This window comes from Chrysemys picta, chromosome 7 (assembly GCF_011386835.1).
Source record: "Chrysemys picta bellii isolate R12L10 chromosome 7, ASM1138683v2, whole genome shotgun sequence".
In the NCBI taxonomy this organism is placed as follows: Eukaryota; Metazoa; Chordata; order Testudines; family Emydidae; genus Chrysemys; species Chrysemys picta.
In genome coordinates this window covers 33,246,247-33,258,509 of record NC_088797.1, presented here as the reverse complement: position 1 = coordinate 33,258,509, position 12,263 = coordinate 33,246,247, and the positions used below count along the sequence as shown (strand labels likewise).

Below are 12,263 nucleotides of genomic sequence, written 5' to 3'. Positions count from 1 at the left end.
CCAGGGAAGGCTTGTGGTAGGGGGTATCTAGGTCCTGTCACAGAACTGGCAGCACCAGGGCACGGTTCACATGCACACATACAGGTAGCGTCACACACAACAGACAACCCCAACACACATACACGCACACCCAGAGTCACCACTCACCCATACCCTGGGTGGAGGGATAGCTCAGTGGTTTGAGCATTGGCCTGCTAAACCCAGGGTTGTGAGTTCAATCCTTGAGGGGACCACTTAGGGATCTGGGGCAAAAATCAGTACTTGGTCCTGCTAGTGAAGGCAGGGGGCTGGACTTGATGACCTTTCAAGGTCACTTCCAGTTCTAGGAGATGGGATGGGATACCCAAACGCCCCCCTCAGTCATCCACATACCCCCATGTGTACACACACACACACGTACCCACACATTCACACACACATACTCCGTGTACACCCACAGACACCCACACATACATCCATACAAACATGCAAGAAGTCACACATGCACGCACACAGCAGCACACACAGACACACTTAACTGCTTATCACACATACACATTTATACACACACCCGTGCATACCCACATACACACAGCCACCTCCCCCCACAGCTCTGGGTACCCTCCGTGCACACACCCCCATGCACCCCCCATACACACCCACACCCCTTCCCCCCACAGCCCTGTGTGCACACATAAACACACACACACCTCTCCCTACCCCCCACCGATGAGGTGTAGGAGTATTAGGGCAGCTTGGTCCAGATTTCTGCGTCTTTGGCTACTGCCAGACAAACCGTTCAGCACCACCAGCCCCTGCCCCCCCACCAATGCAGGGATCCCCCCTCCCCCCAGCAGAACAATGCCCTCTCTGGGCCAGTAACAGGCAAGGACAGTGCCCATGATTGCCTTCCACATGCACCATCCTAGATGCCTTAACCAAGCAGCGGGGCTGCAGCGGCTCCCCCTTCCTATGGGGGGGCAGACCTCCCCCCCCAAAGTCTCCTAGTCTATAGGGCAATGCAGAATTGATTGCCAGGACAGCTCCCAAGGAGAGAGGACGACCATTCATCGCCCACGGACAGCCTAGACCCTGTGCCCTGCAGCTCGTTAAACCTCCCCAGCACTTTCCCTAATAGCCGGGGCGTGAACCCCAGCGCCTGGGCGGCTAATTGCATCCCAGCTTCCCTTCAATTGCTTCTGCAGCGCACACAAAGGGAGCCTTCCCACCGCCTGGTGTTACATGGGGATGTTAAATGGCCCCTGGCGCCCCACCCCAGAGGCAGCTGCATCTTAGCTATGGGTGAGGGATCCCTGTATAAACAGCCCCTGCGCCTCACACCAGAGGTGGCTGCTCTCCTCCCTCCTAACACTCCTATAGACTCTTTCTCTCTCTCCTTTTCAGCTCATCCCCCTTTCCAGCTCCTAATGGGGAGATGAATTATTTAGCACCACGGCCCCTTCTCCAGAGAAAGTGCCAGAGCTGGCGTGTTCCCACCTCAGTGACCTACATTCCCCTGCCAGCCCCAGCCTCCTCCCCCATCACTGGCACCTCTCCCCACTGGGGGAAGGACAGAGATGGAGTGCCTGTCCTCCACCCCATATCCATTTGCTAGCCAACGCCCCCTCCTGCCCACCCACTCCCTTAAAGCCAAAGTGCCAGGACCTCAGCTCGAGAGCAGCACCCGCCTTGGTATGTGAATTGGGGCTTGAAGGGGGCTTGAAGGGCCCCTCAGAACCAGGCACCATGGGGGAGAGTGTTAGACCTGGAAGGGGCCTAATTCTGCCACCCCTGATTTCCACTGAGACACACTAGGATCTATTGGGTTAGAGCCAGAGGGGGCTGGGAGTCAGGACTCCTGGCTTCTTATCCCGGCTCTCTGAGGGGTGTGGGGTCTAGTGGTTAGAGCAGGGGCACTGGTTTGGTCTCTGCCTCTGTGCCCCTGGGTTGTTTATCAGCTTTGCTCCCTTCCCCCACAATCTGGGCAGTACATTGGCCAGAGCCAGGAGTGCAGCTACTGAAGGAATCAATACCCTGGCTTGTGGGAGCAGGGGAGGGGAGAGCCCAGGGGAGGAAGGGTGCTATGGGAGTGGAGGGGAGGAGGGTGTGAGAACAAAGGGCATTGCGGGGGGCTGGCATCTGGCTATAGAGTGGGATGGATATTAAATACAATGCTGCAGGAATCGCCACCTGCTGCCGCTGCTTTCCGTCAGCTCAGCTATTTTGAATCCACTGCCAGGAAGGGGTGTGAATGCAGAGGCGGCTGAGTGCTAAAGGGGTGGGGCTGGGAGTCAGCGTCAGGACGCCTGGGTTCTATCCCCAGCTCTGGGAGGCAATCTGCTTTGTTATTTCAGGGTCACACGGTAGCACTGGAGTGCATACATGGCTTTATTATTGTAGGGACTTTGAGAGTGCTGGAGCTCCAAGGGCTGGTGTGTTACTGTAGGGGTCTCTCTGCAGACCTGGGGCTGTGCAAGCCGTTGTGTTATTGTGGGGGTCTATCTAGTGCTGGGGCTGCAGTGGCTGGTGTGTTATTGTAGAGTCTCTGCAGCATGGGAGCTGTGGGAGCCGGTGTGTTATTGTAGGGTCTCTCAAGCCCTGGGGCTGTGTGGGCCAGTGTGTTATTGTAGGGTCTCTCAAGCCCTGGGGCTGTGTGGGCTGGTGTGTTATTGTAGAGTCTCTCAAGCCCTGGGGCTGTGTGGGCCGGTGGTTATTCTACGGTCTCCCCTGAACTGTGAGCCAGAAATGCCATGCAGGTAGGAGCCATGCCCTGCCCTTGTCTCCAGCCCTGCAGCCCTCCTTCCCATGGTGCCCGGCTGCCATCTCTCCCTCTGCCTGGCGCCATCACATTTCCTGGCTCTGCAGCAGGGCCTTTATGGCCCTGGGACTGATCGTTTTCAAGGTAATCACTGTGGTGACAGTGATGGATGGAGGGGAAACCACAGAGCAGGGCCACTTCCGCCCCCCCCCCCCTCAGCACTTCCCCTCCCTCCTCCTTCCACCACAGAGAGACAATCAGCCCCCACACCCACACACCCCAACCCTGCCCCAGGGCAGTGCTACCAGGCGCTCTCCCCTCACTGCCAGTGCCAGCCCAAAGCCCTAGTGAGGCACTGCTGCAGGGACCAGGGTGGGACCAGTAGGGGGTGCTCTGCCCTCACCATCAGTGTTGACCCCAAAGCCCCAGAGTGGCACTAGGGATTGCAGGAGGGGGCTGTCACGGATCCACAGGCTCGGGGCTGTGCCCTCGGCTTTGGAACAGTCTCTTAGAGGAAGTGCCAGACCCCAGGGCTCTCACTCTTCCTCCAGGGCAGGCCACAAGGCCTCCCGCCTGCTGAAACTCACCCTTGGGGTCCAGCCCTCCTACTTCCCCCTTAGCTCTGCCCAGCGAGTCCAGCTGAGACAGGCTCCTGGCAGGGCCTTGGCCACCCCTCAGGGGCTGATGCCCCTCAGCCGGCATTTCCAGGGACCCTCGAACAGCATCCCCAGGGCAGCTGGTTTATTAGTCACCTGGCGCCAGCAGAGGCAGCCTGTGGCTTAGCACAGAGAGCTGAAGGTTAAAGCACAGTCCATTCTGCTCAGCCCAGAGCCCGGCCCCGGGGTCAGGCTCTGTCTGTCTGTCTGCCCGCCTCCGTCTGTTCCCAGGTGGGAGCTGCCAGCTTCCTCCAGCAGCCAGCGCTTCTCCCCCAGCTCCCCCTCCCAGTCCTTTGTTCTTCAGCTGGGGTCTCGGCTCAACTTCCCTGCTGGGAGTGTGGATCCCTGAGTCACTGGGGCTGGCCTGGTCTCTCTGGCCCCTTGTTCTGGGTCGGCTACAGCTGGTTCCTGGAGGGCTCTATTCATTCCACCCAGACAGGGAGGTGAGGTGACACTCGCCCCTGTGTCCCTCAGGGTTTGTCTACACTAGAAACACTACAGCTGCACCTGTGCTGCTGCAGCACTTCTGAATAGACACTACCTGCGTGGCGGGAGGGGTGTCCCCAGTGTAAGTAATGCACCTCCCCAAGAGGCAGGACCTAGCACTGCCTACACCAGGGTTAGGTTGGCTTAACTATGTCTCTCAGGGGGGTGGATTTTTCACACTCCTGAGCGATGTAGTTGGATCAACATAACTTTTAGTGTGACAACAAACATAGTCCTTTCCCCCTTCCCCCCGGGTAGTCATGCAACATATAGGGAGGGGGAACTGAGGCGCACATAGGCATCATAAACAATATTATGAAAATTCCCACTTCCTCCCAGGGGCTCCATAGGGGGTGCTCTCTCCTGTTGTCAGTACTGACCCAGTGTGGTGCTATGCTGCAGGGAGTGGGGTGGGGGCTCCAGGTACGCTCCCCAGGGGCACTCAGGAGTGAGAGGCACCTCTCCACCTCCTGCCCTTCGCATGAAGCAGGCCTGTTGTAGCTCAGCTCCCTGAACCCACCAGCCTCTGGCCACAGCCAAGCCCTGACTTTCAGGTCTCCACAGCCCTCGCCTCACTTGAACCAACTAGTGACAGACACACACCAGCCGCCGAGCCCCTCTGGCAGCGACCCCCTCTGCAGCACCCAGCCCGTCACTGGACACTCACTGAAATAACCAGGTACGCCGTCTCCAGAGAGACCGCGTGTGCACAGTCTGACTGGCATAAGGTGACCAGACAGCAAATGTGAAAATCGGGACAGGCGGTGGGGGGTAATAGGAGCCTATATAAGAAAAAGACCCAAAAATCGGGACTGTCCCTATAAAATCGGGACATCTGGTCACCCTAGGCTGGCACAGCTCAGGATCAGGGCAGCCCAGCGCTGGAAATGACCAGCCGGGAAAGTGAGTGTACCTTTATTTAGAATGGTTATGATCTGAGAACTAGTGAGCAAAGACAGTAAGACAAACAGGTGATGTGGGAAATGCGGGATAACACGCTTCCTGGAGCCTGAACTGAACCTGAACATGCTAAAATCCTTGTCTGAGCCATTTCGCACCTACGGCAACCTCCCAGTGTCACGAGTCCCCGCGGCCAGCAGCCAACTTTCAGGAATGCACAAAGCCTTCTCCCGTTTGCTCGCCCAGAGGTGGATGAGAAAGGGGCCGCCTTCCTTCCTTGTCTAGTTCAGCACACCTTGGCTGTGTCCCTTTGGCAGCACGCCCCAGAGAAGACTCTTTGTCCCCCTTGCTTGCTGTCTGGAGCACACACACACACACACAGACACACACACAGACACACACACGGTGATTTCATGTCCCCCCAGCCTATTTTTCCGGTTACCTTCACAAGCAAAGGGGGCTTCTGTTGTGTTGGCGTCACAGGGCTGCACTTACTTCAGAGACAGGCCGAGGAGAACTGATGTGCACCTGTCTGCCAGAAGAGCTGTTTGTCTGCTCTGCCTTGTTTCCTACTTTCGGGCGTCAGTTCAGATCTGTACACAGCTCCCTGGGCAATGTCAGTAAGAGCAAGGCCCCGAGTAGCTTCGGCTTTCACTCGATACCTTACAAGACACCATCTGGATAAGCATAGTGACAGCAGTGTGTTGGGTATAGAGAGTTTGTCAGGCCTGATAGGAGTTGCTGACACAGAGTAGTAAATCCTTAGAACAGCTGACACCAATGTTCCTCTGTGTCACAGCTCCCTACGGCAGTGTCAGTTGGATTCAGGATTCTGCTTCACCTCTTGCTCCAGATAGATGTGCATCATTCTGTGTGACTTTGTAAATAGGTGCTGCGCCCCACCCCAGAGGTGGCTGCGTCTCAGCACTGAGCACCATGTGGAATATCTTGTGTCAGTAGTTGGTAGGTGGTATAATCTCGTGCAGCTCCTAACCTTATTTCCCTCCCTTCACAATCCCACCTCTAGCTCACTGCCGTTGTGTATGTACCACATGCCAGTACAGCACAGGTCCAGCCCACTGGGGTGCCAAGAGGCACCGTGAGGCAGAGGGCTCTGTCCACCATGGGCTGCAGCCAGCGGAGCTGCACTGGAGGGCATTGGGGGTTGGGGGAGGCTTAGGTGGCCAGGCCTGGCTCTGGGAGAGTCATGGAGCCGTCAGACAGCTCAGCCTCACAGTTTCTCATCCTGACCCGGATTCCCAGTTGATCTCTCTCTGCCTCACAGTTAGAGGGTGCTTGTGGGGGCTATGACTGGTGAGCTTGAGGCGCCACAGACACGGCAGCAGATATGGCAGAGGGGTGGGAAACAGCGCTAAATCCTGATTGGAGGGTAGGCAGGGAGTCCGGAGTCCTTGATTCTAGCCCACATCTGGGAGGGGAGTTGAGCAGGGACTGGAGCCAGGATTCCTGGGTTCTAGTCCTGGCTCTGGAAGAGCATGGGATCTGGTGGGTTAGAGTAGGGGGGCTGGGAGCCAGGACTCTTGGGTTCTCTCCCCAGCTCTGGGAAGGAAGTGGGGTCTGGTGATTAGGGACTGTCAGGATCCCTCCCCTCTCAGAGCAAGGAACCCAGGAGTCCTGGCTTCCCCTGTCTGTGATTGTCCTCTCCAGAGTCTTGTCTCAGCACTGCTGGTGACACCCCCCATCTACCCACTGTGTACCTAGCCATGTTCCTTTGTGGGCCCAGCAGAACACTCCACCATGAATCCGCTGTTGGTGCTGGACCTGATGGTTGGGCCCTGATCACTGTGGACAGGAACAGCTGTGCAGGGGGCAGCAAATGGAGCAGTGCAGGGAGCCGGGTTATTGCGGCGAGAGCTGAAAGAGCTTTTAGGAGGTAGTGCAGGAAACGTTGCCGATCTCATGTCGGAGTCAATTCCTGTCAGTGAGATTGGGGGGCGGGGAGGGAAGGTGTCTGGGAACTTGCTACTAAGAGATGGGGGTCTGACAGCGCCAGTATGGTCCTTGGGGCAATTGGAGGGTGGGAAGCAATTGTGTGTGTGTCCTGGAATTGGTGTGTGTTTGTGCGAGTGTGTTTGCATTGGAATCAGTGTGTGGGTGTATTACACTGGTGAGTGTGTGTGCAGTTGTGATTTTGCATTAGAATGTATGGGAGGAGCTGTGTTTGTGTTAGGAAGCGTGTGTGCTGTTTGTGCATATATGCATTGATGCCTTTGTGGGTGTGGATGTTTGCGTTAGCCTGTGATTGTGTGTTTGCATCTGTATGCGTGCAGGTGTGTTTGTGTGTTTGCATTTGTCTGGTTGTGTGTGTGTGTGTGTGCATGTGCAGGGAAATCAGGTGTGAACACACGTGTCTGTGTGTGTAGGCATCCCAGATCTGAATGCTCACACGTGTGCGTGTGAGCCCACCTGCATGTCTGCATTTATGTCCGCACTGGTGAGTGTTTCTTTGAGTGAGTGTGGTGATGTTTGTGCCTTTGCATTTGGCCAGGATCCCTGTGCATTTGTGCTGGGTGTGCAGTTGCGGTTGGCTGTGTCTGTGCTTGTGTTTGCAATTGCCATGTGTATGTGAGTTCATTCCCCATGTTTGTGAGGGGCAGATAGAGAATTGGGAGAATGGGGGACCCAGCTGGAACCCCCCCCATTATTCCTCTTTGCATTTCCCCCACCCCCTGTCCATAAGAACAGTCATACTGGGTCAGCCCAATGGTCCATCTAGCCAAGTATCCTGTCTTCTGACTGGCCAATGCCAGGTGCCCAAGATAGGATGGACAGAACAGGAAATCATCAAGTGATCCATATCCTGTCACTCATTCCCAGCTTCTGGCAAACCCCAGAGCCCAGATCAAACTCCACCTAGGGTAACATCATCCCTCCTCAATACTTCCCACTGGATTCTGGATTCTCCTGCACTTCCTGTCCCAAACTCATGCAGCATTGCTGTGTGCTGTTAAACAGACACTGCCCTAACCTAGGAGCTGTTCTCAGCTCAGGGCGAGGGATCCCTCTCTTAGCAGCCCCAGGGCCCCCCTCAAGGCAGCGAGCACAGGGCCATCCATGCGTACAGGGTGAGTATCGCATGGCGCTCTGGGCCTCTTTGCAGCCTCTGGACTCCTGGCCCTCTAGCATGGCAGGGCGTGGCTGGGGCTCCCAGCTGCTCTGTGGTAGGTGCTACTAATTGCACCTGAGTTGGGGGTTGTTTTTTGCAAACCACTTGGAGGAAATTTCAGCCCGGCCCATCTTCCGAGTTGGGCCAGGAACAGACACACGCATGCCAGCTGCCTTCCACTATCATGAGTGCTTGTGGTGTTTGTTAATTGCTAAGTGGCACCAGTTAAATCCCCCCCCCCAAAACCAACTGTGGTTAATAGTGTGTGAGCGGTGGCTGAGGGGTGCTGGAGCTGTTTGCACTGGCTATGGGGTGCGGAGGGGTGTTGGTGATGGGTGGCATCCAAGCTGGCTGGCTGGCTGGTGTTCTGGGGTGTCCGTGCTGGTGTTGTGCCAGCTGTCCATGGGGGCGGGCTCAGGCTCTGGGCTCCCATCACGCTCAGGGGAGGCAGAGGGGAATGGGAGGCCTGTTTGACCCCTGAGCTCCCTGCTGAGGGAGGATTTATATTGAGGTTACCTTGGGACTGGACTGAGACAAGCCTCACTTACTAATGGGCCACTTGCTGTGGCTGGGCTGAGGTAGAGGGCTGGGGGGCTCTTTGGCCTGATCACTCCTTGAGTGAAGGAGACATGGCTGCTGCTCTGGAAGAGACGTGGGCTGGAGGCTATTGGGTGGGACTGAGCAGCAGTGGCAGAGCTGTCGGGGGGAGCCCAGGACTGGAATTGCAGGTGGGGGAGCAAGATTGAAGTGCATTAGCCATATCTTCAGCTGTTCCTGGGGTCTATCCCCAGCTCTGGGAGGGGAGTGGGGCGGAGCCTGGTGGGTTAGAGTGGGAGAGGGTTGGGAGTCAGGACTCCTGGGTTTTACTGAGTAGCCTTGTCTGAGTTGTTTTCTAGGATCCCCTCTCATTAACCTTGTCTCTCTCTCTCTTCCCCCCCCCAGCTGGCACCACGTACATCTTTGGGAAGGGCGGGGCGCTTATCACCTACACCTGGCCGCCCAACGACCGGCCCAGCACACGAGCCGACCGGCTGGCCGTGGGCTTCAGCACGCACCAGAAGAATGCCATCCTGGTGCGGGTGGACAGCGCCTCCGGGCTGGGGGACTATCTGCAGCTGCACATAGTAAGGAGAACCTGCACTTGGGGAGCTGCCAGCGGGGGTGCAGTGGGCCAGCGGTGGCAGGGAGAGCACTGCTCAGGTCTGCACTCTGTAACTGGAACCAATCCCCCCAAAAACCTGATCCTAGTGCTTTCCCCAGAGGCTTGGACCGCCCCTGCTGCCCCCCAGCAGCTTAGACTGAGCCCCTTCTTTAATCCCCCAAAGCTGCAATCTGACCCCCACTCGGAGCCAGCTGGATCCTCAATCGTTTGCCACCCAAATGTTCAGACTCAACCCAACCCCCAAACCTCTGTTCCCAGAGGCTCGGACCCAGCCCAGGCCCTGATAGCAAGTTTGGGGGGGGCAGTTTGTGCCGTCTCTAGTGTCTCTGGAGGAGAATGTTGGAGTTGGGGGCCCTATGGGGGGGGGTCTGGCAGGGTGGGGGATTCAGCTGTGTTTCCCCCCCCCCCAAGTGTAACACTGGCTCAGAATATGGCTGCATCCCTTGCTGCACACTGCCCTGGGGCACAGCTGCCCTGGGTGCACGTTGTGCCCTAAGCATCAGGCACCTGCTTGGCTCTGCTAGTGGCTGGCTGGGGCCTTGTCTGCATCAGGCTGGGGCAGTCGCCCCCCCATCCCCCACTCATGGCAAGTGCTGTGAGCGGTGCCAGGGCATCCCCGCACACATGCCAGGGCTGGGCTCACAGTGCCCCTTTCTGACTTCCTCACACATGCCAATGCCCTGATGATCGCTGCCAGTGGTGGGGCCTGAGGCAGCTGGTGCTTAGGGTGACCAAATGTCTCAATAAAATCGGGACTGTCCCGATATTTAGTTGTTTGTCCCGATCAATGTATGGTCGGGACGCCATTTGTTGCCATTTGACGCACTCCGGCTTTTTTTTTTTTTTTTTGCTTCAGTGGCACCCCCCCAATGTGTCCTGATATTTTGTTCTTGTCATCTGGTCACCTTACTGGTGCTCGTGCAACGACATGCCATCTGTGCCATCCTTCACTCTGGCATCGGGGCGCCTCCCACACATCAGGGTGGCAAAGCGAAGTCTCTGCTGGAGGCAGGGGTTGCTGGGAGTTCCATGCTACTTCTTTGTGGACAGTTCTCCCCAGGGCAGCCCTTGGGGCTGGACCCCTCCCTCGGCACTGTCCCCGGATCCCCCATGCCTCCAGCCAAGGCTGTGTCACTCATGGAAGAGTGTGGTCTAGAGGGGAGCATGGGGCGGGAGATGGGCCCATGAGTGTGATCTGGAGAATGGGGGGTAAGGGCGATACTGGGCTGGATGGGCCCAGGGGCCTGATCTGAGGGGGCAGGGGCTGGGGGGTACCAGGCTGGATGGGCCCAGGGGTCTGATCTGGGGGGGGGCAGGGACTGGGGGGTACCAGGCTGGATGGGCCAAGGGGTCTGATCTGGGGGAGCAGGAGGGGCAGGGGATACTGGACTGGATGGGCCCAGGGGTTTGATGGAGTACATAGCGCCCTCTGTTGACTCAATCTGTGCACTGCACCATCACCAGCTGAGTTTGTTTCAGGACAGATGTTGAGAGCAGCAGCACACACGCCCCATTCTGTACCACTGCCCACCCCATGTGCTCTGCAACCAAACACGTGCACACTCTCCCGCACTGCGCACATGCCCCTGCACACACACACCCCACTCTGGAGTAAGCAGGACCTCCCCTCATAGCCAGTGTTTCTGCCCCGCTCTCTGCAGCACCCTGTGCAGGGAGAGGCCAGACTTGCTGCCAGTTGTTTATCCTGCCCGGGGGCAGCTGTTTCCCATTACCAATGGTGTGTGTCATGTAGGCTGCAGGCAGCTCATCGGTCGCTTTCATCCTTGTTAATATTTATGTGTTAACAGCTGTGGGTGGAAGAAGGCGCTCGGTACTTATTAAAATCTGGGGCGGGGTGGGGGGGGAGATGCTTCTCTACCAACATCTGTGTGTGTCTAAAGGGACTGCTATGGGGATAGATTGCACATGTTAAGGATAGGGGCATGGGCCTTTCCCCTCTAGGGGGCAGCGGTTTCGATTAGCGCCAAGGCAGAGGACCGGCTGGTTCAGGGGGCATGGGGTTGTCTGTGCCAAAGGCTGCACATTGCTAGGTGTGTTACAGTGGCAGCAACAGGCCCTGACTGAGGGAGCAGCCCCATTGTGCTGAGCTCTGCACAGATGCATAGTGAGAGACCGTCCGTGCCCCAGAACCCCTGGGTTCTACCCCCAGCTCTGGGAGGGAAGTGGGGTCTAGTGGTTACAGGGGGCACAGAACTCCTGTTCCCTGCTCTGCTGACTGCAGCTGTCTGGTGGGGGAAGGAGTGGGGAGCTGGGCATCGGTGTTGGCACTGTATCAAGGGCACCCTTGTCTCTGTGATTGCCCCGTGGCATGCGCTGGGCCCAGGCACCTCAGCTAATGCTGTGTGGCAGTGGGGAGCAGCCACGCTGGCTGGGGGAGTGCCCCGCGTGTCAGGAACGACTGCTCGGCCCCTGCGGGGGCTCCAGCACGCTCTCCTCCCGTCGGCTTCCTCGTCACAACCCCGCCAGGCTAACACGGGCCGACAGCCTAACCTGGTGGCACGGAGATGCCTGTCTCATCTTACACGGCTCCCACAGAGCTCCCTGCATCCAGGCACATGGCACTGCTGATAGAAGGAGGGAGCCAGGACACTTGGGTTCTAGCCCCAGCTCTGGGAGGGGTTGGGTGTTTAGAGCAGGGAGACTCCAGGCCCTGGGGTTGGATCAGGACCAGCGCCCCCTAGAGGTGAAAGACCCATTGAGGCGCTGCTCCCCCATGCTTCACTCATGACTTTGGCACTGTCTCCCCCAGGGGCCGTGCACGCGCTTGCTCCCCCACCCCGGCCTGGACATCTGCCACGTGGCTGGGAACGTGAGCTGGGCAGGTGCAGCTGGATCAACCCTCAGGGCAGCATCAAGTCAGGCTGGGGGGAGGGGCACCGCCCAACTGCCTGGCATCCAGCCCCCCCAGGCTGGCGTGGGAGCATGTTAGCATCTCCTCTTCGGCCCCCTGTGACTCACAACGGGTTAGCCCTGGCCCCATCTCCTGTACCCCAGTCTCACCGCCACTGTGCGCTGAGCAGGAGCCCCTCCCCACTCCTCTCCTAGCCCAGCTGGCTGCTCCATTAGCTGCACTGGCCTGCGGGAGGATGGAAGGACAGAGATGGGCCCTTCCCTTCCACGCGACACAGGCTCTACTCTGGCTTCAAGGTGTCTGGCTGGCTAGCTTGGGGTGGT

The 12,263-nt window shown here is 57.8% G+C and overlaps 2 protein-coding genes across 41 annotated transcripts in view; both read left to right on the top strand.

Annotated features, from left to right (window-relative positions):
* LOC135972852 (serine/arginine repetitive matrix protein 2-like) overlaps positions 1–12,263 on the top strand; it is a 303,518-nt gene that overhangs the window by 99,376 nt on the left and 191,879 nt on the right. The window lies entirely within an intron of this gene.
* NRXN2 (neurexin 2) overlaps positions 1–12,263 on the top strand; it is a 316,444-nt gene that overhangs the window by 230,003 nt on the left and 74,178 nt on the right. For all 40 annotated transcript variants that reach the window (XM_065553022.1, XM_065553023.1, XM_042849667.2 and 37 more), the window contains one exon: positions 8,849–9,030. In XM_065553022.1, the coding sequence (XP_065409094.1) occupies positions 8,849–9,030 (182 nt within the window). The remainder of the gene's footprint in view (positions 1–8,848; positions 9,031–12,263) is intronic.